The following is a 27,553-nucleotide window of genomic DNA, read 5'->3' on the forward strand; positions in this document are numbered from 1 at the left end:
GCGTTAGAACTCTTATTAAAACATAATGTATCAAATAAACAGTTTGCATGAATAATGAATCTACATTAATTGCGGAAACTGTTTGCAAAATGTCATTTTCTAATTAAAGTTGTCACGGATGAAAATTTTAAATTCCCCACAATAATTTCAACCATGTATATTATATGATCACACTCTTCTTGCCCAAAATTACTTCACCAAGCCTACACTTAAACTCCTAAATTAAATGTATTAAATTTGATGTATATATATTTAGCCATACAATGTGACAGTTGCATGCATGTTAGATGATTGCAGTTCGCACCTCATGGTTCATGGCCCCCATAGTAGGTTTGCCCCACCATTCTTGTTGCAATTTCATTCTCAATTTATCTTACTCTTTTTTTTTTTTTTTTTTTTTTTTGGTTTTAACCACAGGTGTACCGAACCCGCCTTTTCGGCGGAATCCGACTAATCCTGCTCGACCGGGTTTGCAGTTAAGGCCGAAAGTCTCCCAGCGGGTGGCGGGATTTGAACCCGTGACCTCATAGTCACCACAGCTGAGCGCTGCCAACTGCGCTGCGACCCGTTGGTATCTTACTTTTTTTTTTTTTAATTTATTGGATATATTATTATCTTTAGTAGCACATGTAAACATATTTCCATGCTTGGATTTGAATTAATATAATGTTAGCACATCTTAATTGGTAAAATAATGAATTTTTATAGGGTTGTTTTTTTTTCGAAAAATTCAAGAGTTTCCATTTGATTCGAGAATTTTAGAACCTAGTAGATCATAAATATCCTATATATGGAATTATTTAGTTACCATCAAGCGACACCGGAAACACGAAAAATCGTCATTATATTTTACTATTTTTCATCATTTTAAAATGTTTTTTATAATAAGTTCTGAATCAAGAAACTATTTTTTGAGTTTTTTTTATCAGTTCAACCATTTTTGTGGTACATTTCCCATCATGAAATCTGTGATTTCCAATATTTGAATTTCATAGTGAATTGTAGCATGTACTATTTCATAGAAAATTGTAATGAATACAAAATATTGAAATATCTCACTTGTTCGAAAGAATTGATCTTATCCCAAAACTAAAGAAACCCTTGAATTAATTATTTCTCTTTCTCTTAAAACATCCCACCTTTTTTGGTGATATAAGTTTGTGAATCTCAGTATTAAATAAATGTAACCCCAAAACGTATCGTCAATTAAAGACAACACTGTACGTAATAAAAAGATTGGTTGTAATTATATTCATTGGAAAAATTATTGGGTTTTCTTTTAATATAGTACTACAATTTTATTGTATGATTATTGATATGGTTGTCCACACTCTCAGTCTTTCTCTTTTACATGTGCGCCTTCTTTGTTAGATAATTGCATTAAGAGAAGGCAATTACGACAAGTATTTCTCAATTTTTAAAATAATGCAAGGTCCCTATCCAATAAATTAATGTATAGATATGTGTGTTTCATTTATACATTCATAGATATTATGATATGAATAGTCGTGTATCTGAATGTATCCATAGACTAGTACAGGACAAATTGGTGCGCAATTATTAACGTTAAATTTTAGATTTTCTAGTACATACATATATTAATTTTATTTTTTTTTACCTTAGCACAGGCTTTCTCGGTTGTATAATTGTTTAATATAGTGATTATATAATGTTAACTTGTAACATTAGCTATATAAAGCTAACGGTTTAGTAAACATTTTGTATTTGTTTCACTTGATATAGTCTTTCTATTAAATCAAAATAATTAAGAGCCGTAATTCAGATTAGTAGTAGATGAAGTGTTGCTATTAATTAATATTTCATGTATACTTGGCAAATAGCAAGAAAACACATCAATTATAGGTTAATTCTAGTCCTTATAATATAATATGTTGTGAATAAATGTATGAACTTGTGTGTGTAAATAATTTCCCATGATGAACTATTATACTCCCTCCGTCCCCGATTAAGAGTCACACTTTTCCATTTCGTTCTGTCCTCAATTAAGAGTCACACTTTATTTTTACTATAAATAGTAAATAGGTCTCACATTCCACTAACTCAATTCACTCACATTTTAATATAAAACTAATATAAAAAAATGGATCTCACATTCCACTATCTTTTTCAACCAACTTTTCTTTACATTCCTTAAAAATTCGTGTCCAGTCAAAGTGTGACTCTTAATCAGGGAGTAGCGGAGCTGTATCTTATATTGCATGTTTAGACAATTTTAAATAACGTTCATAACACATTGTAAAATTATTAGTATTAAAATGGTAAGTCAATAAATTAAAACGGCATCGTTATGATAATTCAACAGGTGATTATTTTTAATGTAATTTGAACTTCTAATTTTCACACTTTCGATCAAAATACATCGTTTTGAATATTTTGTCACGCCAGTTTGGATTCAATTTGAGCGAATTACGATTTCTTGAGAAATTAACTACATGCTAAATTCATGTATTTTCTATCACATTCAAATTAGTTGGTGGTAAAAACCTAAATTAATCTATAAATAGTGTATTTAATTTGGCTTTTAGCGCTAATAGTAGCTCTTAATTTCCTATGAAGGCATCTTAATCGGTTGGATGCAAAAGTAAATACAGCATTTATCTCAAAAACAACGTAAATAGTTCCCATTCAGATAAGTCTGTTCACAAAATGAATGCATGTGGTGTTTGTTTTGATGTGAAGAAAAAAAAAACAAAAGATTTTGGAAGAGTATGTGTATGTATATATATATATATAGATACATAGAGATAGTGTGTTGTTGTTGGGGTGTTGGAATGGAAGGTCCATGAAGTGCGCTGTCACACACTTTGGTATTATCATCATAGTGCCAAAGACCACAAAAACAAAGGCAAAAATCCAATTTGAATATTATTTACACAATAAAAGTGATGCATCCAATGTAATAATCAAATCCCTTATTTTTATGACAGATAATTTAGCTGCAATTAAGGAGACAAACGCAGCAGGCCTGTCAAAATCCCACCATCCCCATTAATTCAGTTTCATTAATTAATTAGTGACTCCACCCTAATTAAACAAACCAGTGTTGCGTTACTAGCTCGTTTATCTAAATGGGTCTAATTAGTAGTATAGTACCATAAATAATTAATTAATGATATTGGGCGTTTGTGGGGCGGTTAGTAGCTAAGGTTGTTTCATGACTTCTTACTTGGATTGTTCATAGGTGTGGAGTTTAGGTTTAGTTGAATAATTGTGCATTAGTAATTAATTAATGCGTTCAAATTGTCAAGTCCTCTCGCTATGCTTATTAATTAGGGATGATATTTTTGAGATATTAATTTATGCATTTTACATGAATTCAAGATGCAAGATTGTAAACCAAAGAGGTGTAACGTGTAAGTAGAGTGACATGAGAGTATGAGACTCGTGCATCTTTGGAGTAACTTTAAATTATTGAGATATCTACAAATTAGTCAGTGCGGAAATAGTCAATATGTCCGTCAGTGAATATCCTTGGTAATTAGTGAACCGAAATGGGACACACAAAATCAATGACAAAAATACATGAGTGGTCATATTAAACCATATATGGCACTAAGTTAAACGAGTTGGCAATTTTTGAATTAAAAAAATATCCTATATATTTCGATAGTCAACAACTTCTATGGATTTAAAAGCAAATAGAATTTGGTTAATTTGCTATAGTGATGCATAAGATCACTAAATCGTCATAAACTGTGATAACGATAATAAAAAGGCTTAATGGCTCAAGTAAAAATAATTGGACTTGCGCTAATGTATTTTTCAAGAAACACAAAATACTTATTTACAAATTGCTAGAAATGCTTTGTTAAATGCTTAAAATTTAAAGAAATTAACTCTTGTTGTACGAAAATTGTTGCTCGGAGTACTAAATAAATACCCCCTTCGTTCCTTCATAGTTAAATCATTTTTCCATTTCAGAAAGTTCCCTCATATTTGAATCATTTTCATAAATTCATATTGAATCGTCAATTGCATTCGAAACTATATAAGTAAAAGTTTTAGTTTGACATATATAGACATAGTATCAATATCTCTAATTTGACATACGCATCATATCAAATTGGATAAACAATTCAATCACGGTTAATGTTTCTATTGCCATTGTTTGAAACAAAAATATTTAATCACCATTGCATATGCTATAGAGCAATTAGCATATTCTGAAAGTTCAGACTTTTCTAGTTTTTGTAGTAAAAATGCGTATGAACACTCAAAATAGTCAATATCAAATCCATAGCATAGACAAATCACTTCTCAATTTTATTTTATTTTTCTTGTCTTTATGTAGTTATACTTTGTTGATGCCGCATACCGCCTAGATGAAATAGTTTTCTTCTTAATATTTTGTTTTTTTAGGAGTATAACTTATTTTTCCCTTATGTAAATTGCATTTACAATAATTAATCGTGTATTAATAATTATAATACTCTATATAGTATAAGAAATTGTATACTCTGTGTATGAGTAGGCCCGGCGATAGAGAAGTTAATAGCAGAGACCAAAGGTATTATATTCGAGTCCTCTGTAAAGCGGTCTTTAAATTTATGGTCATTTACCCAATAAAAAAAATTTATTCTACTTAAAAGGCAGGCATCTTGGTGCATATTGTGAGTGCATTTTTTTTTGTCAAGTTTCACTTAATTCATTATAAATAAATTAACTATTTTTATGAGCATGTCATCATGTCATGAAAACAAATCTCTAAAAGCAGAGGACAAATATTTGGATGCAAAAATAAAGGTGAGCTTTTTAACTTAAAAAGTCCATCTAAATTATAATAATATTAACATATTAGAAGCTTATAGGCTAAGAACACTTGCATGTATAAATTTGAAAAACATATCTAAATTTTTTTACTCAAAGTTTTTATAATGATGTGATACAAAAGCGAAGCCAATAGCAAATAACTTTACATAAAACATATAATCATGGTAAATTTCAAACTTAAATTCACTCGTATATTAACAACAAAATCAACGCAAGATATATAGGTGTTCATGAATCATGATATCTCTGTATATATATGAATCAACATTTTTCTCCAAGTTATACTAATTTAATTATATAAATAAAAAATAATTAGTGACAATGATAATGAAACATTGAAAATGCAAACCAAACCCAATGAAGGATATTTATTTTATAGAAATATATAGTATTTCCGAGGAAGAAGAAACTATTCCAAAAGTAGATGGATGGGTGGATTCCCCAAACCCCAATAAAATTTATTCATCTCTTTTTCTCCACGATATTATTGCTTCCATCAACCCTCCACATCTATTCCTACTTTCCTTTAACCACCACCCAAATCTATAGACCCAAAAGTGACACACTTTTACTTTCATTAATATTAATGACAATGCAAGATTTATCTAATTCATTTATCTAAAAGTAGGTGGTGGCTCACAAGAAAATATTATATGAATATAAGAACAATAATTCATTTATCTAAAAGTTGGTGGTGGCTCACAAGAAAATATTGTATAAATATAAGAACAAATTGTCAAATAAATATGCAAGATTATCAAATTCTGGTCCTTTCCATAATTTTCAAAATTTGAAATATAAATTACAAAAAATAATTTTTTTACAATTATCCCATCACTCTTTATTCCGTCAAATTGCGCATTGATATTGCAGTTGATTTAAAAACACATAGATAAAACATCGTTTCAAACTTAACTAGACGATATCGTTTTTCCCAACACTGTTTTCCACGTGTTCCAATCGATTGCCACATCGGCATGTAATTTTCCGAAAAAGAGAATGACAAGATGATTGCAATAATTTCATCTTTCATGATTTATTTTCCAAATTTTAAAAAGTGTAGAATGGATCAAAATTCGACATTTTTTGTGATTTACTTATTTGATAATTTGAACTTAATAATTTGTTACCTCAACAAAAAGATAGAAAGATTTGTCACTAATTTCATCAAGTGATGTGGGAGAGAAAAGAGAGAGAAGCATGTGTATATGTGCTCCCCCCTTTTGAGGGCAATTGAAGCACCTTGACTTGTTGGATTTTCCCTTTAATCCTTTCCCTATGCTTTTTTCCCCTTTACGTTACATTCAACTTAAAGTTGCACTATATCTTATATCTTATACTACTACTTCTATGTGATTATTCTACATGTGACCTCCAAGCTTTTCATCAAATTAATCCACATATCTAGAGAGAGGATAAAGGATTAACTTGACGTATTCAAAAGTTATTTTATACATACATAATTTGTATTTTACACCCCAAAAAATGGAAAGGTGGTATCCAATAAATTGGGCAGGCCACCAGGCACCATATCAATTAAAAAAATGAGCAGACAATATATAATTTCAGTCAATCTTGACCCACATTCAATGTCTGCAAATTTTGGTTATGGTACGAGTAAATAAAATAATGTAATGTTGATACGAATGCAGAGAATAATACTCCTTCCATCCCATTTTAAAAGTCACGATTTAACATTTTTAGGTGTCCCACTTTAAGAGTCTCAGTTATAATATTCTATAAATGGTATTAGGCCCCACATTTCACTAATATTTTTTTCACTTATATTTTATTATAAAACTATTATAAAAAAATAGGATCCAAATTAATATCCGTGCCGAAGTCAACTGAGACTCAGTAGGATGGAGGGAGTAAAGTTTGTGTGAAGGTGCATAATTAATATTGTCAGAGGGCGGCTTTCTCTCTCATCAAAGAGCTAAAGTTGAGCAAACAAGTAAAGCAATATGGAAAGAGAGTACTTGACTCTATAATTATTTTCTGCCTTTTATTAATTGGGATAGTGAAAGTTTGTTGTGCAACTTATTGCCATGTTTCCTTGAGCGTGAAGTATTTCATTTTCATTTAATTATGTGTGACACTATTTATAATTATGAAATTAAAATGTAGATATGTGTAAAGATAGATGGATAGGATAGGGATAATTATACAAGGCTTTTATATTTCTGCCAAACTTATTTGACCGTTAGATTTGATGACTAGTCACGGGTCTATGTGGGCCCAAGGCCCACCACAATCTCCTCTTTCATTGAGGTACCACTTTCGTACTCTTCCAATATTAGTATTTTGATTATTTTTTATTACTAAAAATATTCACCTTTTTTCATTTTTATAATTCACTATAATTAGTCCATATGATACTTATAACTAGGGCTGGGGAAAAATATCGAAATATCGGCCTTATCGTACCAAAAAAATACCGAAAATACCGTGACTTTCGGTACGGTATGATACCTTACTGAAAGATTCCGGTAAGGTAACGGTATGAAATTTCAAATACCGCGATATACCGCTGCATACCGAAATTTGGTATATACCGTAAACTAAGGTATATACCACAAAAATATAAACACAATTATATATAAAATATATTTTATATATTTTTAAATTATAAAATATATTGTTAAATATAAATATAATTATGAATAAATTATATTTAATTTATTTTTAAAATTATAAAATATAAATAATATTCTAAAAACTCTAATTTTCTACTCATTTTAGTTGATGTTGAAAGTCAGATATACCGCAAAAGTAAGGTATACCAAACTTCGGTACGGTATACTGAAAATGAGGTACGGTATCGGTATGAAATTCGTCATACCGAAAATAAGGTATACCGAAAACTTTGGTAAAGTAAAGGTATGACTTTTACGTATACCGTATTTATGGTAAGGTATACAGTATGGTAGTTTCGATAAGGTATACCGTACCTACCCCCTGCTTATAACTCTTTTATGCAACATCATATGAATTACTTTTTTTTCATGTTTTTCTCTTATTTTAACAATTTTGTATTCCATTATTAAAACTATTTTTTGGACTGAGATGGTATATTATATTTTTAATTCAATGATAGCCTAAATGTTGCATTCATTTGATGCATTTAACTAATTTTGGGACTGATTAACTTAAATAGTAACATGGATTTTAGGATTTTTCTTATTTATTATCCACGTAATCTTTGAATTTTGTTAACTTTTGAACATGATATTTTTGGATTGTTTTACATATCCAAATCTAAATGACAATTTTGTATTTCATAACTGTTGTGTCAGGTTCGATTTGAATATTAGTGAGAAAATCGTGAAAAGTAAATTTCATTTAGTTTTGCATAAGTTTAAAAAGTTCATCTAAAAAAACACGAAGTTTCGTATGTTTCCAATTGAAATAAAATGGTGCAAAGTTTAAAAGTTCATATATGGGTATTTCTTAATTTTAGGTGTAGACAAAACATCTTGAATTTGAATAATCGAACGATTCAAATTGAGATATTGAAATATTAAATCAGTTCAATTGAAACTCCATTTAATAGGTTGATGTAATTTAAAAATCAAGGAGTACTTTGTTTGAAACAAAAATAGAAGAACACTCAACTATGAAGTATTGGACCCAACATCTTGCCCAGTATCCCATGGGCTTTTATTAGAGATCCAAAACTAATATTAGCATTGTAATTGGGCTATCAATAGTAAGGAAAAATAAAACCATAGATATAGATTTAATCAATTTGAGGTGCCTAAAGATATTGAGTGGAATTACCAAAATTAAGAAATGCCCAGCTTCTTTTCATTGGACCCTAAATCTGATCCAACTCTTTTATAAGTATAATAAAACGCAGTGAAAATTCAAGGGAAAAAAAAGTCAGGCGATACTTTAATTTAATTTGACTATTAGGTGTGTGCATATGGTGATTTTAGTCTTTTATTGGGCCTAGGGCATTCGCAATGGGGGCCGATTCCCAGAGCCGATGGATCGGCCCCCCAATCGGCTCCCATGGGTCTTCATTGGAGGGAGGGCCGATTCTCCCTCCCTATCGCCTCCGCCTCCGCGCCAATAAATCGGCCCAGCCGATAGCCATGGGCTCCGCATCGGCCCTGCGATGGGCCTCCATTGCGGAGGCAGGGCCGATGTCGGAGCCGATTTTGTATTTTTTTTATAAATTTCATTACTTTCTATATATACACCTTTCTCCATGGGTCTTGACGAGGATGACGAGCCGAAACCCGATGATTGATGTGTGTTGTTTGTTTTTATCTATCTATTTTTTTTTTCGTAATATGTTTTTTTTTAATGAAGCATGTTTTTTAATGATGTATATGTTTTTTTAATAAAGTATGTATTTTTTAATGAAGTATGTTTTTTTAATGAAGTATTTTTTAAAAATGAAATGAAATGAGATAAGCTCTGAGATAGATTTTGGGATGGGCCTGCTGACGTTGCAGAAAAAATTGAGATAGGTTTCGGAGAAGGGCCCTTATTGCTAATGCCCTTAGAGTAAGGGCGGTTTTGTTGTGCTTTTCATATATATATATATATGATGTTTGAAAGAAATAATAGAACTATGTGTGATTGCGGGCAAGAAGAGTTTTGTGGCATTTGCAAAATTATTTATAATAATATAAAATGGGGGCTTTTATTAACATAATACTCTTCTCTATTTATAAGAAAACAGTTACAAAATACTTTGAAATTCTCAAACATTTTGTAAATTAACAACCATTAATTATTCCAAGAATTCATACTTTAAATTCAAACTAATACTCTGAAAATAGAGGTTACAACTGGTTTTAAAATAGAAAAAGTCCTGTGGGAACGCTGATTAAATACGTGCTATAATTATGGTTAGAATTTAAAGATATGATTAAATATTAATCATCATAATAACTCTTAATTTAACCAACCCTTACAAAAATGATTAAGAATCGACCTTAAACATAATTAACTGTAAAATCTGTTACGAATGAAGACTCAAAGGATTTAATTAAACGTTGTAAATACGATATTAGGTTTGTGTTAAAATGACAACCCCTCTTAAAGTGACACCGTGACACCACTTATACAGCAATATTATAAATGTTACACAGCAATATTCAATACGCTAGACAGCAAAAATTGTTGTATAGTGTACAACATATTGCTTACCGTCTTTTTTGGGGTTTTTTTTTTCCCACGTGGCAGCTTATTATTCGCCCACGTGATTGACTAGAAATGGTTATATGGTGTTATTTTAAGAGATGGTGGCACACTAACATGCCCTACGGTATTAATATAAATTTTATATCCAATTATTAATAAGGGATTCAGACAAGATATTATGCCTAAAATCGAGAGTGACGTGGCGGTGAATTGATGACGTGGCCCAATCAAATAAAAATGTAAAATCTTTTATCTTCTGGTTAAATTAAAGAAAAAATAAAAAGGATAAAGATAAACAAATCTCAACAGATTTCCATTTCAACGCTATCCTCGCTCACATCTCCACTCCATCAGCAATGGAGGTTGCCGCCGGAGCCTTGCCCACCGTTAATCCAGCTCAATGTAGGCATCTTTCGGCTAATTTCTCAGTTTCAGCTCTCGAATTTTCTCCCTCGACCCGTCGGAAATCTTCGCTCGCGCGAGCTAGGACTTGGCTAATTAGGGCTTCCCTTGCCGTCGAGCAGCAGGCTGAGACTAAAGCTGCCGTGATCAGAATCGGAACTAGGGGGAGGTAATTTTTGCTTAGGTTCTCGATTAATTCCTTGAATTTTGCTTTAATTGATGATGTCAATCACTCAATCAATGTGTCGACGATTCATCGTTGTTTTCTGCTGTCTGAGCATACAATTAGGCATTAATTTGGGTGTATTTTAGCATATCTCGTGTTATATGTCTAGCTTAGTTCCTCTTGCTCTACCTGCCACAGGAGTTGACTTGAGACCGAAATGTGTTGTTTGAGCTCTATCTTTAGTTGTTTTGTTTTGCGTCGAATTCTTTGTTTTGGTTCGTAAAAATGCGATCTTTGTTTGGTTATTTGTTGATAAGTCACTCATGTAATTATTAATGAGTGAGATCGGTCGAATCTTCATGCTTTTTTGTAAATTATTGAAGAGTGAGATTAGTCAAATCGTTGTTTCTTGCTGTCTGAGCAGCCGGTTACACATATATCCACGCGCATTTTTGCAAATTTCGTGTTATATGTCTAGCTTATTTCCTCCTGCTGTAGTATCTAAGCTACCATAGAGATTGGCTTTAGACAGTATGTGCTGTTTGAGCTTGTATTTCAGTTAACTTTAGCTGTCTATGTCTATAATATGTTCTGTTTTGTTTTGGTTCGTGAAATATGTAATCTTTGAGGTTGTGGTTTTATTTACTTGGGAGAATTTGTTTGGGTGTTAGTTTATAAGTCAGTTATGTGATTATTGATGAGTAAGATCAGTTGAATCTTCTTTCTTCCATGTAGTTTTTGGTATTGAATTCATTACTGAATGGCTTTATCTTCTATACTTGGTAGGACAGTCCACTGGCCCTCGCACAAGCGTATGAAACTAGAGATAAACTGATAGGCTCGCATCCCCAGTTAGCTGAAACGGGAGCAATTCAAATTGTTGTCATCAAGACAACTGGAGACAAAATTCTAACTCAGCCTCTTGCAGATATTGGTGGAAAGGGTTTATTCACAAAGGAGATTGATGATGCACTCCTTAACAATGATATTGATATAGCTGTCCACTCGATGAAAGATGTCCCTACATATCTTCCCCAAAACACAATGATACCTTGCAATCTCCCTAGAGAAGATGTCCGGGATGCTTTTATCTGCTTGACTGCGGCATCTCTCGCTGAGCTTCCTCCCGGAAGCACTGTAGGCACAGCCTCATTGAGAAGGAAGTCGCAACTTCTCAACAGATATCCATCACTTCAGGTGAGTGTAGGAAAACATTAACTTATTTCTGCTTTTCTTTTGTATGATGAAGTTACATCTGTTGTGAAGTAAAATTATGCAGTTTTCCACTATGACATTGTTGTATATGCATATGATTTATATAGTATGTACTATGTAGAGATGTATTTGTATAACTGACCATCCCATTTTAGCTTCACACAGAGATGTATCTATATAATTTATTGACTTCGAAAATATTGATCCCTGAATTTCATCGATTCCATTAATGTTTGAAGTCACTTGCTAAGTTCAGATAAAGATCATTCCGGAGCTGCTCCTGAAAGTAAATCTTCACATATTGTTTGCCTATTTTTGTCTACTACAGCCATTGCTTCCCTTCCTTGGGCTACCCTACATGTTTTTCTTTTTTATGTATGTAGTACTATAATATCTGGTCTAATATTGTGTAGGTACAAGAGAATTTTCGAGGTAATGTACAGACAAGGTTGAAAAAGTTACATGAAGGAGTGGTGCAAGCAACACTGTTGGCATTAGCTGGATTGAAGCGCCTGAATATGACAGAAAATGTTACTTCCGTCCTATCCATTGATGACATGCTTCCTGCTGTAGCTCAAGGAGCTATAGGAATTGCATGTAGGAGTGATGATGAAAAGATGGTATGCCATCTCTCTCTGCCTTTATGATTTTGAAGGTCATATCTTTATTTTTTTCGTTCTCGCCTAATTAAAAGCATTCTCTCTTCAGGCCACTTATTTGGCATCCTTGAATCATGAGGATACCAGATTAGCAGTAGCCTGTGAGAGAGCATTCCTAGAGAAATTGGATGGATCGTGCCGTACTCCAATAGCTGGATACGCTTGTCGTGATGAGGACGGAAACTGTCTTTTCAGAGGACTGGTGGCATCTCCCGATGGAATCAAAGGTACTTGAAAATTGTTGTAGAGATAACTCAACCCTTAAACCAATGGTGGGATGCTTCTTTGAGTGTCATATGATATATCCTAATTTTGTTACAATGCAGTACTTGAAACCTCTAGAAGAGGTCCTTATGCTTTTGACGATATGGTGAAGATGGGTAGAGATGCCGGTGAGGAACTTCTCTCGCTAGCTGGTCCTAATTTCTTTGACCGATGAGTAGTCAAGTATTCAGAGAGAGAGATAGCCACGTTTATGCATTTCCGATTAGCACCTAGGCTCTTCGTCAAGCTGCCCAAGTCGTAGTAAAGATGAAGTTTTGTTGTACTATATCTTGTTATGCTTGTTTGAATTTTGGGTTAACAGTGAGCTAAAATGCATTTGATTATCGTTGGGTTTTTTTGTAGAATATTCCAGCATTTGTTATTGTATGAGGATCTGGTGTTGACAGTTTGCCTTTCGGAAATATTATGTCTGTTAATATACGAACCTGTCTGAGTTTCGATTGAAAATCACTTTACATAGTACTTATAAATAAACACTAGTATGGAGATAATTTTCATATTGGGAAAATCGCTTTACATTATATATATAAACAGAAACTAAAAAATATTTCAAAGGGTTTAGTCTTTTGGAACAATTTGAGCTGAGGATGGACAATTTGAGTCAATGTTAGGCAAAACATGTTTAAATCCCTATTGGTAATCGACACATACAAGACAGGAAAAAAAAAAAGGCAAAATACTTATATAACAAAGTGAAATTGAAGAATTAGAGCAAATGAACCAGATGAGAGTGAAAATTTGAAAGTAGGAGTATCACATAAACAGAAAACACTCAATAACAAAATCCTGACGCAACTCGTTCATCATAGTACATTAAAAAAGGGTACAAAACCACTAGCAACAAAATTAGGTAACGAAGCCACAAAGGGCACATAACTGACAAAGTTCGGACAAACACAAAATTTAACAGCACAGCAACTCACAGCCTGTCCTCAAACTCGGACAGAGGAGTCATGTTCTCCTTCAAACCCTTCCTCTTGCGAATATCAGTGACGAGGGTTGAAGCCTGGGTACCTGGTTCAAGAGGATCCGAAGCCATCATCTCCCAGTGATCAAACACGCACTGCGGGAACGCCTGCCCAGAGGTTGCAGCTCTAAGGGTACTTGAGAAACCAAAGGATTCGATAACTGGAAGGTACGCCTTGATGTTGTAGAGAGGAGTGCCTGGCCTCTGCATTTCCTCGAACACATGACCACGCTTCTGATTCAGCACACTGTAGATTCCACCAAGAGCTTGCTCAGGTGCCTGGATCTCGACAAGGTACACGGGCTCCAAAAGACGAGGCTTGGCTGTAAGCTGGGAGGCATAGATGACCCTCCTCGCAGTGGGAATAACCTGCCCACCACCTCTGTGAATAGCATCAGCGTGAAGAACTACATCACAAACCTCGTAGCAAATGCCTCGCATGTTTTCTTCAGCCAGTGCACCTTCCTTAGACGCCCATTGGAAACCAGCAACAACAGAGTCCTTGATTTCATTCAGGTACTGCACTCCCTTACACATATCCACGACCATGTTGGGACCAGTCGTTTCAGGACCAAAGCACCAAATTTTCTTAGCAAGCTCCTTGTCCCACCCAAATTCCTCTGCCAAGATCTTTGACCGAATCTTGGGATCATCCCTTGGCCCAATGCGCCCATCATCGATGGCCTCAGCCAAACCCTCTTCCATTGGTCTTGCTTCCATGTACAGCCTGTTGTGCTTGTTAGGTGATTTGCTCATAACTGTACGGCACGACCTCTCCAGGACCGTCTCACGGAATGAAACAACAGGATCAGATTTTATAATCTCAGCACCGCCCATAAAATCATCCTGCAAGTCCTTCAAACAGATCTCAAGATGCAGCTCTCCAGCCCCAGCAACAATATGCTCACCGGATTCCTCCATGGTACAGACAACCATAGGGTCAGATTTGGCCAAACGCTTCAGACCTTCAACAAGCTTTGGTAGGTCAGATGCAACCTTGCACTGCACAGCAACACGAACCACAGGTGAGACAGAGAACTTCATCGCTTTGATTGGATGAGCATCTACTTCTTTCTCGTTTGTCAGGGTAGCATTCTTGGTGATGAACTGATCAAGACCAACCAAAGCCACTGTGTTACCACAAGGCACATCTTCCACTGTTTCCTGCTTCTTACCCATCCAGATAACAGTTCTCTGAACACTCTTGGTGTACAAGTCCTTTTTCTCACCAGGAACATAGTTCGGGCCCATGATTCTGACCTTCAAACCAGTTGAGACTTTCCCAGCAAACACACGGCCAAAAGCAAAGAACCTGCCTTTGTCAGAGGCTGGAATCATCTTAGATACGTATAGCATGAGAGGACCATCAGGATCACAGTTCCTGATGGCAGTTGCATACTGATCATCAAGAGGTCCCTCGTACAGGTTCTCGACACGATACTTTTGAGCTGTGGCGGGTGAGGGAAGATGGAATATCATCATCTCCAACAGAGCAGAGCTGGCAGGAAGCCATGTTTGCATAACACGCTTCATCAAAGCTTTCCCCATCAAATCCTTCTCGTCAGACTTCATCGTGATGCCAAGCTTCTGCAACATTGGCCACAGCTTGTCTTTCTGGTCATTCATGCAGGTGTTGATGATCATCTTTATAGGTTCATAGCAGAACTGAACAAAACCACGTTTGCAGGTGGCGGATCCAGTAGGCTTGGTGGTCCACTTCTTAGTGGCTGGGTCAAAGAAATTCTCTCCCCAAAGCCTTTCCATCATCTTGGACTCATCAACACCAAACTTGGCTGCGTACATCTTAGCAAAGTTTGTCAAAGTAAAAGCCCAACCGTGCAGACCAGCAGAAAAGGCAACAGTCCCCTTCTCTGGGTAAACCTGAACATCACCAAGCAACGGATCCTCATATGTGGCCATGATGACATTGGCATTTTCAATAACCCTCTGGAATGTCTGATATGCTTCCTCTCCGTCCACTTGGAGTTCAAGGAAACATCTGTCCATCTTGTTAACAGTCAAGACGGGCCTAATTCTTTCACCAAGTGCCTGTCGAAGGACAGTCTCGGTCTGTACGCACACGCCTTCAACACAGTCCACCACCACAAGAGCACCATCAGTGATACGGAGTGCGGCAGTCACTTCAGAAGAGAAATCAACGTGCCCGGGCGAATCAATAAGATTGATGAGGTAATCGTTCTTGTGGCGCTCTCCCTTATAACTCTTCAAGGACTCATCACTCATTTGATAGTACAATGAGATACCAGTAGACTTGATAGTGATACCACGTTCAGCTTCATCAGCTCTAGTGTCTGTCATCCTGACATCCCCAGCAACCTCTTGGGCAATAATTCCAGCAGCAGCAACAAGAGAATCTGTTAGGGTGGACTTTCCTGCAACACCATCCACAAGTTAATATTACTTCTTTCTTACTAGAGGATCATACCAGGCAATTCATTCAAAATACAGATGCTTGTACAAAAAAATTGTATCAATACTAAGGCTTGCTTACCATGATCAACATGGGCAATAACAGACATGTTACGAATGTTATGCTTGAGGTCCATAATGGCACGGAGCTCATCAGCTGTGAACTTCACCTGCAAACATCAATCATGCATAAAATGTCAGATCGGATCGCTCAACATAAATAGGTTAAAACCAAACTGATTCAATCCACATACCATTTTGATGGATTCCAATAATCTCACGAGTCAGCTAAATTACCTGCAATTAATAACAACAGCTGAGAATCTATTAAAAACAGATATGTACTATATCTTCTCATACAGGCATGTTAGAATACTAACTATCTCCAATGATCATAAATTTAATATTCCTCTATGAGCAGACAAGAAAGTATCAGGTTAATTAATCAAGGTTTATAAATTACTTATATCATGAAATTGTTATGTGAAATGCACCAATTACATGTGAAGAAAATCGATCAATTTGTGTAAAGAAAGCTAGTCAGATTCAGAATACATAGCCGAATCTGACATTCACGCATTCAATGAATAAAACGACGAAACCTAAATCAAATAAAACGATGACTAACCCAATAGTTTCAACTTATGCAATTACAGAAATTGCAATCAAACATCATGATGTCCAAGTACAACTAACAAATCCCTAATCTAGATGAAAAGCAAGCAACAATCTTCAAATAGATAATCAATATACATATCATCGAAAAACATAGCAAACGGATATTTTAGCATCGAATTCACCTTGCACACAAAATCAAAGTAACTGATCCAATAAAATCGAAGTAATGATTGATTTGGTCGAATTCAACCAGATTATAGTAACAGGATATGCTATACAGTAAAAATCCGAAATAAAAAGGATGAGAGAGATGAAACTTACTTGAGATGAGAGGGGAAATGAGCTCTAGCGGCAGCAGAGGAGAGCAGACCACTAGAGATTTAAAGTGTGCGACGAAGGCCTTCGTCAAACCCTAATATAAGTTATAAATTTCACTCACCTCCCTCAATTATATCGAATTTAGGAAACTATACTTTTCATAATTGCTATAATAGCCCTTCCTTAAAATAAATAATGAAATATTTATAAAATTGTAGATATGGTTTAATTAGGAGTACAAATTTTCTGGTTTTTGTGAAATATTTAAAGGAATTGAATCAAACCAACAAAATTAGTCTCACATTAACTTTGGAAGAAAAAGAATTGAGGATATGCTTGTTTAATGTTAATTTGATCCTTCATTTTAAAATTTTGGTTTTTTTTAAGAAGAGAATGAAAGTAACAAGAGTACATTTTGTAACTTTTGAAAAATTCAGTATGTAAATTTTTTTAATTTCAGGATCTATGCATATTTAGGTAAATAATACTCCTTGTTTTTATTGTTTAATAATCTATCATAATAATAATAATATAAATTAATAGCTAATTAATAAAAAATCACATCTTCTTTCACAAAATTTTAAACAAATATACGTGTTAAATGCTTTTGTATAGCTATTTACATTAAATCTAGGTGAATTTAAACACTAAAAACTAGAAAAATAAAAATGGTAGTGGTTTAACTCGTGTGTTGAGAATCCCTATCTGCATATCATATACGCTTATAAATAAATCAATATAGTACGTTTTCTCCATACAAGTTACAAATACTAGTAGCATAATACGTTACACCATGAATACAAGAGATTAAGCTTACGTAGCAATAAATAATCAAACTACGAATCATTTTCATAATCAAACTACATATCATTTTCAGCCAATAGAATAGATGCATCCCTCAAACTAAATAAATAACACACATTAGCTTGCTTTCTATACCAAAGTAAATAAATAAAACACATCTAACTGAACCATATCATAACCAACTAAAGTGATCAAACAATTGGGATATTATCAAAATCCATGAAAAATCACTTTATGGAAAAAAAAATTGAAAATTGAAAATTGAAAATCGGTAATACGCAATAACGAATAAGAGCCTATGAAACACTTACGGGTCAAGTTGAAGATAGAGATGTGATGAGTTAGAAGGTTGCTCGCCTTGTCTGTAATTTTATGCTTGGTGTCCAAGTTCTTTAGTGTGTATTTAAATAAATGATTTGGAAGGTAGAGTTTTATAGCCACTCGTACTAATTTTATGCTTGATGCCCAAGTTTTTTCATTGTATATTTTAAGAAAAGATTTTGAATGTTGACCCTTTGAGAACATAATAATTTGGACTTATAAAATTTCAAAGGATTGGCAATAATTAATGACAAAATATACATGATTTAATTGATAATTTTTTTGGTTTGATCACGGTTGTATCGAACCCGCTTTTGGTCGAATCTTTTGTTCGACTGAATTTGTGATTGAAGGCCGAAATTCTCCAAGCATATAGCAAGGTTTGAACCCGTAACTTTAAGGTCACTACAGCTCAGCAGTACTAACTGTGCTATAATCCATTAGTATTTAATTGGTTTTTTTCACGAAGGCTATTTTTTGAGATGAATGCCAAAAAAATATGCATGTTGTATGAATAACAAAAATTATTAAATATATTACACACTCTTCAAATAATCAATCACATACATCTCGAAAACCTTCTCTTCCTTATGTGTTTTGGTTCTTTTCTTTCATATTATTAGTTAGGACATATTCACTCTGGAACAATTAGCCAATTTTTAGGTCAATTCTTGGTATTATGATTGTTCATAGTAAACTAATTAATTGTTGGGGGCCTCCCAAATAGCAGAGGGCTGCACTGTAGAAAAGAATTGGGGAGAATTGGGGGAGCATTAAATCTTTCAAATATGTAAGAATTGGGTTTGCATTGAAAACTCCACTAAGGGGTGGTTTGGTTGGCATGGTAGGCATAGATAAGAGGCCTTTTCTAATCTATCTCCATACTTTGGTTGCCATGTTAGCCTACCTCATGAACCCGGTATAAAAATATTGACCCGCTTGCAATTAAGATACGTATCTACCCAACTGGAGAATAGACTAACCACACTTTTTCTTGGTATAGAGCACTATCTGATTTTTCAGAAAGTACACAGATCACCATAGTTACAAATTATACGCCTCAGTCCCTTCTCCATTTATCACATTCTCCTCCCCTCTTCGCCAAATTCAGCCAAATCCGTCGGCGCCACACAATTTCTTCCTCCAATGACTAATCGATTGAGCTGCCGCTTGTTACGCGGAGATTAATCGATTAATCGGCCGCTTGTTACGCTTATTTTGGTCTGAACATCAATTTCACTGCCGTCAATTGCGTTCAGTTCGGAGGATACCAATTGACTCTGGATTCTCCATGGGTAACGAAGACGAAGGTCGCAAGGTAGGTGTACCACAACGGGCCGACTTTTACATCTTGCCATGGTTGTCGATTTGAAACGACTCTACTGAATGTAAATTGAGATTTATTATACCCAGATGGAGTGTTGAGTTTGTAATTGGTGAGATTTATGTTTGCTCTTCCTGTAATCTATTTGTTGGTGTGTTCGTACTCTCCCCAAAACAAAGGTATGAATTGAAAAATATTATGCAATTATTGATATAATGATGTTAATAATAGAAAATAATTGAATCTTAAGATGATATTGCAATTCTATTTTTGTGTTTATAGAATAAAATTCTTCCTTCATATACAATTTTTGATGTTTGATTTTGCCAGCTTTTTACCTTGCTCATGTTCAATCACACGCATATTCTATTCTCCTCCATTTAGGTTGTGCATAGGTGTCACGAAACGACTACTGTGATGATTTTGATTGATCAAATTATAAGGAATCAGCAAATAAATCTTTTGTTGATAGCTTTGACGCTAAAAATGCTTGGTCCTAGGATCTGTAAGAGGAAACGCTCAATTAGAGGTGACCAATGGGAACTGCTTGATAGAATACCTGACCATGTTAAGTATTTAGATAGGCTAGTGCGTGTCTCAGACCGGTCATGCATTGATAATTTACGGATGGATAGAAATACTTTTGGGCGTTTGTGTCGTCTTCTCCGTGGCCGTGCCGGCTTAATTGACCAGAAATTTGTTACTGTCGAGGAACAAGTAGCCATGTTCTTATGTGTTCTATCTCACCATAAGAAACTTCGAGTAGTATGTTATGATTTCATGCGATCTTCCCAAACTGTGTCACGCTACGTACACATTGTGTTTCGTGGAGTGCTTACTCTTCATAATTTGTTTTTGGTGAAACCCACGGCTGTAGGCGATGACTGCACGGACCGACGTTGGAAGTGGTTTAAGGTGTGCTTACTCGATCCATATATGTTTTGTTATAATTGAATTCTTTTTAGGCCGAATAAATATGAATGTTTATTTTCTTTTGTAAATATCTTACTCAAGGGTGCCTTGGAGCTCTAGACGGGACATATATCAATGTTCGGGTGCCTATTGCAGACACACCGTGTTACCGCAATAGGAAAGGTCATATCACAACCAACACACTTGCCGTTTGTGACCCACAATTCCGATTCATTTATATCCTACTTGGATGAGAGGGATCTGCTGGGATTCACGGATTTTATGCGAAGCGATTAGCCGACCACTTGGCCTTAAATTGCCTAAAGGTAACAATTGTGTGTCACTTTGACAGAATTATTTGTATTACTTATTTGGTACATTATTCTTCATATCAATGCAATTATTTATGCACACCTTGTTGTTTTATTGTTCATTAGGTAAATATTATCTCTGTGATAGTGGGTACTCAAATAGTGATGGATTTATGACCCCGTTCAAGGGAGTTCGCTATCATTTGAAGGAGTGGGGCCCTGGTAGCCAAGCCCCGCAGACGACGGAGGAGTTGTTTAACTTGAGGCACGCAAAGACAAGGAATGTAATAGAGCGCTCTTTTGCGCCGTGCTGAAGATGCGATGAGGTATACTCCGCTGTGCAAGTTTCTACCCAATAGAGATCCAAACCAGCCTTATTATTGCATGTTTCTTACTTCACAATTTCATACGTAGCCAAATAGAGGTCGATCCGATTGAGACTGAGCTGAGCAGTCAAAATGAAGATGGCAACGAGAGTGATAATGATGAGGTGCTTGGTGAACATATCACTTGTGTTGAGCCAACAACAGCGTGGAATAAGAAAAGATATGATCTAGCTAGAGAAATATGGGCTGAGCGACAGAATATATAATTTAGAATGTTGTGATCTCTTTGATGTAACCTTAGCACTTCATTTCATTTTCTTGGTATTTCCAACTAAGCTACTCTTTTGTGAACATTTGGTGACCGAGACTTGAATTTTTTTTAAGTTGTTGACATTTTCAGCTCTTGATTGTAACCTGTAGGGCTGTTTTAAGATGCCATTTTCATATGTTATTTTAATCTATTACTGAAATTTGTGAATTGATTTGTTTACAATTTCTAATTGGTGAAATGATTTATTTACTATTTTTGAAGAGGCCGAGAGAAATCTGTGTTTGCACAAAGAAAAATTATGGAAAGAACAAACAGGGAATTGTGAGGCGGCATGGAGAAGAAAGATGAATAGGGTATAGAAAAGATTTATTTTTTTATTCAAGGTATGTATCTGAGCTAATCAAAATAGCATTTTATTTATTTTATTTTCCCTAGCATATATATATATATATGTATTCCAAGGATTGTATTCAATGTAGAACCAATTTTAATGACCGAACTAGAGAACAAATCTTGTCCACCCATTTTTATAATATTATGGTCATAATTAATTATCTCAAATATTATTAAATATTGTCTACATATAATATAATATTATGCAAGTAACGTGTGGGGGCTTATTTTGCAATTGTAACTTTGACAGTTATTTTGTTTTCCTTGATTTCAGACAAGTTAATATGGCAATGATTTTCACACGATTCTACTGCACTCTTCATTTGCAATTCAATCTTCTAATATATTCACACATGTTAATATGATAATGATATTCACACAATTCTAATCAACTCTTCATTTGCCATTGAATCTGCTAATTTGCACAGTTCAATCTCTCTATATAAACTAATCCCAATTATATTCATTCGCAATCTTCAACTATCATTTCTTTACTTCTTCGTCTTATTTCGTTGTGTGGATTCTTCAAACAGCTTTACGCCTGGAACGGACTTTACTAGTATATCAATGGACGACTCGAGCAATCCTTCTCACTCAACTGAATTTTCTCCCGAAGCAGGAAACATATGTGGAACTACTTCTACAGAAAATATTAACTACAATCATGGGTCAATATTCGATGAGTTACAATCTCCGGTTGGCGGCTCACTTTTTGATTCTGACTCCGAATCATCCGAGGATGAAGAACTAGAGCTAGGTAGTTGGAATATTTGTTCTGTTAATCGCAGTGAACATTTTTCATATAAAATATATTGATGTATAATTTTGTTCGTAGTAGTGAAATATATTTCACAAAAGTTCATAAAAGTGAATGAACTTTTTTTCTTTTAATCTCAGTGTCATACATCCCTGAATGTCCTATTCACAGCAGCTGCAAGCTCATCAACAAACTTCCCTTTCTTTTGATGGCCATTAGTCATGATCCTATTTGGCCCTTTAGGCAACCCAAATGTCGCATGCACGTCTTCAGAGATGGAGTATGCCACGTTGATACTTCACGCCGCAACTGTCTTGATCAAAGGCATGAATTATTTCATACGCGAGTTTATGTGGAATTGATGCCACCTTGTAGTGTACTAGGTGGCTGAACCCCATTTCTTCTACGGAAGCCATCTGCTCATCATTTAGCACCTCCATCATTTTGACGAACTGTCTGGGGCTTCTCTTTAAGCATAGACTCTCAACTTCATCATCAGAATTTGTTGATTTGATGGGCTGTCCAGATGACTGCTTAGCAGCTTCCTTTCTCTGTTTCTTCCCTTTTCCTCTAGCTTTTGTTGAGTCTTTATCAGCTTCCCCAACAAACTCTTCATCCATTGTTCTGTTTCGCTTCGATCCTAAAATAAGGATTTATTGTCAGTATGGATAATCATACAGAACGTATTACACTTATAATTTAATAAAACACACCTTTGGAATTATCGGGTCCTGAAGTAGGATCATTGTTTCCATCATTGTTTTTATTGCCCTTGCCTTTCTGTACTATGTCGTTGTTCTGTTTTGACTTCCTTTCTTTATTAGCTCGTTCTCGATCAACTTTTGAAGCTCATGAAAGTATCAGATAATAAACAATAATATGAAACCACTCCATTCCCAAAATGCATATATGCCATTTAGGAGATACTTCAGCTTATTAAATAATTAATTCAGCATTACATGCAATCTACGCATCTAAAATTTGGTATAACAATCGATTGCCTGCCTAACCTTCTATTTGTGGTGTAATTATCTTATGCGGGTTCGTCCTTGCTGTATCATTTCCACCACATACTAACGAGCCACCCGTTTTCATCATTTCTACCATACAAAAACACATTATTCAATTGAATGCACAAATTTCACATTTTGTACTTAAAAAACAAACAAGAAATGTCTCGTGATTCAAACCTTTTAGCACGCTGACCGGCATACAAGAATGAAGTAATTTCTTAACCTTCTCTTGTCGATCATTTACAGATTTTCCTTTTTTACTGTCAGCAGCAATCTCCTTACTAGATGCAGCTATTGTTTTCTCTATGCACAACAAGTTCAAATAAAAAAACATACATAATGAATCAAATGCATAGAATGGATTGATCTTAGAGATCAAATAATCATTTCATATCATCATACAATCACATGTATTCATCTTATTCACACAATTTTTATGACCTATACATAAAAAGGGATTAGAACCAATTCATCTTAAAATGAAAACACTTCATACATCACACACATAAATCATTCACAAAACCACCAAACGACACAAATCAGAAATAAATACTTCATCAGAAGTAGAAACGACTTCATTTTATAATTAAATAACTTCAGCTAAATCATTCTCATTTTCATCCAATAAATACTTCAGCTGATGTTCAAAATACTTCACCGAATAACTTCATAACTTCAGCTAAATCATTCTCATTTTCATCCAATAAATACTTCAGCTGATATTCAAAATACTTCATCGAATAACTTCATTACTTCAGTTACATCATACCATACTTTATTCGATTGACCGATGCTTGAACGAAAAAAACGAACACTTTAATGAACTAAAATCAAACAAAAAAGTGTGGACCAAAATTAAAATTCCTGAATTGTGGATGGCTCACCAGAACGGTTTGGTTGGATTTGATTTGCGGTGGACATGGGTTTGTTATTAGGAGGGCGTCCCGGTTTACTTTTTCCAATTGAATGCAGTTGTACTAGGTTGAAGTAAAACGAGAATCGGAAAACACAAAATCAGAAAACAAAACAAGAATTTGAAAACACAAATTCAGAAAACATAAAGGATGAACTAAATTACCATATGGCCTTAACTTTACCCATTAAAACGAGAATCAGAAAACATAAAGGATGAACTAAATTACCATATGCGCTGAAATTATTTGAAGCAAAATGAGAATTTGAAAACACAAAATCTAAACAAAATTAACAAATGCTTTCAACTCACCGACACCAGATGAAGTTTTGGAGCGCAACATCCTCTCATCTAAAACCAAAATTTTTGAGGTTAGGTTGTAAGGTTTTCGTACAATGGTAAAAATGGTGGAGAAAACAAATACCGTTCAGTTTTCCAGTTCTTGTCTCCACCATGTTGAAATTACACAGATAAGCTGTGGTGGAGAATGCCGAGTGAAGGAATTAATCGGTGAATGGGTGAAGATAATGGGAGTAAGACACGCCACGTTAGGGGAGAAGAGAGTGGGAGGAAGATGAAACGTTGAGCGGGAAGAGTGAAAGGGTAACTTTTCGTTTCACCCTAATACAACCTCCCTTGATTTACGTAAGATTCATTTTTACCCAGTTACACTCATTTACAAAATGACTAAGATGCCCTTTGGCTGAACAATTTAATTCATAGTATGAAATACGAATTTAAGATGTAGGAGATCTAATCTCATCCACTAAATTAAAATCCAATGGCTAATATTTAGTCTCTAGTTCTACACTAAGAAGGTGTTGTGGGAATAAGGGGACCCTGTATTCCAATACTCTAATATATTGAAGATATTTTCGGCACATAGAGTATATGAAATTGATAGTGACAAATAAGATTAAATCACTTAAGCTCCAAAATATTGTGATTTAATATAATTCACACTTTCAGAATGTATATCAATGCCCCGATGAAATTTCTTCGAACAAGTCCCTTGCTTGCTTCATGCCGCTTATGAAGCAGTTATATTCGTCACCCAAAGGGTCTTCGTGTGCATCGTGGAGTCCGTCCCCTACTTCCCGCAAAACAGCCCCTTAGCGGTTTGATTTACTACGAATATCTATCGTCCCTCTATTATCTTTCCTTCTTTTTTTCGCATTCTATGTTTTATGGTCGGTCAGTTCTATGTTTTGGATGTATGATGCAAGCTGGCCAGTTCTATGTTTTGGATGTATCATGCAAGGTAGTGGCCTCCAAAGTAGGGACAATTGTTGTCTATTTGTTAGTGTCTTCAATGTGTATGTTTGAACCATGTTGTATGGAGTGTTATCTTCAATAAGATTTATGCTTTAATGAGGGATGTTATCTTCAATGGGATGTATGCTTTAGTGAGCAGCCGAAATGGTCAAACAAAGTATGAGATTTCATTAAAGAAACAAATCCAGCATGCACGCTTTGGTAAATCTTGGAGTAAAACATTTTTTTTCAGCAACGTAGCCGACTAAATGGAGCATCAACAATAATTGAACTCATCATTAGTAAGTAATGAAGTTAAATGACATATTTTTTGGCCAAATTATGGGCCTCTGCTTATGAAATCAACAATAGGATGGTATCAAATACACAAGACATAATGAAATCAACACACAGAGTCATAATGCATAAGTCATCCCAAAATACATATATGGTTCTGACAAACTTAAGATATCCAAATACTACTACAAAAGATTACATATGTCTTCAACCGGGATTTTCAAAAGCCAAGTTTAATATGAAGAATAGTAATTTCTTCCTAATATGTGAAAGTCCTTCGCAGAATAGATACGCGAATAGGTAAAACTTAAGCAAAAACTAATACCCGGTATACATTAATATAATGCATTGATTGCTCAAAGTTTCCCATCAATTTCCAAGAGGTCAAACACAAACGCGGGACAAGCAATCTCTGACAATCCCCTAAAGAGATCCATAATCTCGGGCTCCTTCACTAGCTTCTTCGAAATGTAGAATTGTTGTTTCAAAGTAAGACCCGGTATACCTTGCATTTGGTCGAAAATTTCAGCCCTCTTTGTACTAAGATCGAAATCATACACAATCCTAGTTGAAATCTCTTTTAGGCGCTCATTTGTGTCCTCATGAATACGGGTCATCAGTGTAATGATTCCGTCCAGTTTGTCGTCCATCTTCCTTTTCTTGAGGATTTTCTTCAATGGTTTTGGGGTAGGGGTAGCGCCCTGAGTAACAGACCTGTTCTCGTCAACCATCTCAGGGAGAAAACTTTCAGGGAAGACTTCGTCTGGGAATAGCTCGTCAAGTGTCATGTGCTGCGAACTAACACCGTCCTCACCCTGTTCAGCTTTGTTGCCATAGGGCTTGGCAGCCGCATCCCCAACATCTATAATTTTTGCTCCATCAGCCCGATCCTTACCGAATATCTCCTTCCAATCTTCGATTATTGACCAAGACTTGTTGTGCATATACCGTGCGTTACTATCTTTCTGTCCAAAGTAATTCACATAACAAAATAAGTGTACCAGCTTCAAATATGATACCTAAAATAGGACAAATAATCACAGGGTATGATGCAAACATATATACTCATAAGAACAGGAGACACTATAATTTGAAACAACCTTCATATGAAACAGACAAGGTCACTCTCTACCAGATTGTTTATAAATTTTAGTTCAAACCTGCCCAATCTGTGACCACTGCTCATCGTCGCATTCGATTTTGTAGTCACCATCGGAATTGAATCCAACACCACTTCGGTTAATGATGTTCAAGAGCGAAGAATAATTCTTCTTCCAAGTTGAGACCTTCGAGTAGATGTGGGGTTGAACGCATATATCGGTTTTGGAAAATTCACGCTTGATAACCTCCCTACAACGGACAAGATAACCGGCCCTAAATCCGTTATCGGACTTCCATCCTGCAGTGGTCAGCTTCTTCATTATTGCTATGAGGATCTCTTCCTCGCGCACTGACCAACAACATCGCGACCTGTCGGATTTCACGGACCTTCTACCAGCCAAGTTGATTCCATCGTCGTCCTGGTTACCACCATCTTCCATATTACTACCCATATGTTGGGATGACATTGATGTGCTCTGGTTCTGCACCAGAAAATTTCAAAGTAGTTACCACTTCTTTAGCTTGGTCCATAAATCACAATACTCCGA

The 27,553-nt window shown here is 35.1% G+C and overlaps 4 protein-coding genes across 5 annotated transcripts; 2 read left to right on the forward strand and 2 right to left on the reverse strand.

The window, feature by feature from the left end:
- Positions 1-10,253: 10,253 nt before the first annotated feature.
- HEMC (hydroxymethylbilane synthase) lies at positions 10,254-13,095 on the forward strand. Its single transcript, XM_048120685.2, has 5 exons — positions 10,254-10,519; positions 11,308-11,713; positions 12,145-12,351; positions 12,440-12,617; positions 12,717-13,095. Exons 1-5 carry the CDS (start codon positions 10,305-10,307, stop codon positions 12,827-12,829), a joined length of 1,119 nt encoding a protein of 372 aa, XP_047976642.1. The 5' UTR covers positions 10,254-10,304; the 3' UTR covers positions 12,830-13,095.
- A 311-nt stretch (positions 13,096-13,406) lies between these two features.
- Positions 13,407-17,113, reverse strand: LOC125218889 (elongation factor 2-like). 2 transcript variants are annotated; one of them, XM_048120681.2, is made up of 4 exons: positions 17,012-17,113; positions 16,327-16,369; positions 16,155-16,242; positions 13,407-16,035 (listed from the first exon to the last, which is right to left on the reverse strand). In XM_048120681.2, exons 2-4 carry the CDS (start codon positions 16,327-16,329, stop codon positions 13,595-13,597), a joined length of 2,532 nt encoding a protein of 843 aa, XP_047976638.1. In that variant the 5' UTR covers positions 16,330-16,369; positions 17,012-17,113; the 3' UTR covers positions 13,407-13,594. The 2 variants fall into 2 exon arrangements, with proteins under 2 accessions (XP_047976638.1, XP_047976639.1); XM_048120682.2 differs by lacking the exon at positions 17,012-17,113 and having other exon boundaries at positions 16,327-16,388.
- A 1,878-nt stretch (positions 17,114-18,991) lies between these two features.
- LOC125218892 (uncharacterized) lies at positions 18,992-21,484 on the forward strand. Its single transcript, XM_089056698.1, has 5 exons — positions 18,992-19,451; positions 19,842-20,372; positions 20,472-20,695; positions 20,807-21,006; positions 21,095-21,484. Exons 1-3 carry the CDS (start codon positions 19,425-19,427, stop codon positions 20,487-20,489), a joined length of 576 nt encoding a protein of 191 aa, XP_088912824.1. The 5' UTR covers positions 18,992-19,424; the 3' UTR covers positions 20,490-20,695; positions 20,807-21,006; positions 21,095-21,484.
- Positions 21,485-26,200: 4,716 nt separating this feature from the next.
- LOC148934444 (uncharacterized) lies at positions 26,201-27,340 on the reverse strand. The gene is made up of 2 exons (XM_089063518.1): positions 27,065-27,340; positions 26,201-26,869 (listed from the first exon to the last, which is right to left on the reverse strand). The coding sequence occupies exons 1-2, from the start codon at positions 27,323-27,325 to the stop codon at positions 26,261-26,263; spliced, it is 870 nt and encodes a 289-aa protein (XP_088919644.1). The 5' UTR covers positions 27,326-27,340; the 3' UTR covers positions 26,201-26,260.
- Between the last annotated feature and the right edge of the window lie 213 nt (positions 27,341-27,553).

Source organism: Salvia hispanica, chromosome 1 (genome assembly GCF_029641045.1).
Source record: "Salvia hispanica isolate PSC_SH4W2 chromosome 1, Shi_PSC_v1, whole genome shotgun sequence".
Taxonomy (NCBI): Eukaryota; Viridiplantae; Streptophyta; class Magnoliopsida; order Lamiales; family Lamiaceae; genus Salvia; species Salvia hispanica.

Excerpts from the sequence above, each read along its gene's own strand:
- HEMC (XM_048120685.2), top strand. The coding sequence starts at position 10,305 with ATGGAGGTTGCCGCCGGAGCCTTGCCCACCGTTAATCCAGCTCAATGT. Across the intron at positions 10,520-11,307 it reads AGAATCGGAACTAGGGGGAG|TCCACTGGCCCTCGCACAAG; the intron begins GTAATTTTTGCT and ends TTGGTAGGACAG. Across the intron at positions 11,714-12,144 it reads ACAGATATCCATCACTTCAG|GTACAAGAGAATTTTCGAGG; the intron begins GTGAGTGTAGGA and ends AATATTGTGTAG.
- LOC125218889 (XM_048120681.2), bottom strand. Across the intron at positions 16,036-16,154 it reads TATTGCCCATGTTGATCATG|GAAAGTCCACCCTAACAGAT; the intron begins GTAAGCAAGCCT and ends ATGGTGTTGCAG.
- LOC125218892 (XM_089056698.1), top strand. The coding sequence starts at position 19,425 with ATGGGTAACGAAGACGAAGGTCGCAAG. Across the intron at positions 19,452-19,841 it reads ACGAAGACGAAGGTCGCAAG|GTTGTGCATAGGTGTCACGA; the intron begins GTAGGTGTACCA and ends TCCTCCATTTAG.
- LOC148934444 (XM_089063518.1), bottom strand. The coding sequence starts at position 27,325 with ATGAAGAAGCTGACCACTGCAGGATGGAAGTCCGATAACGGATTTAGG. Across the intron at positions 26,870-27,064 it reads AGTGGTCACAGATTGGGCAG|AAAGATAGTAACGCACGGTA; the intron begins GTTTGAACTAAA and ends TACTTTGGACAG.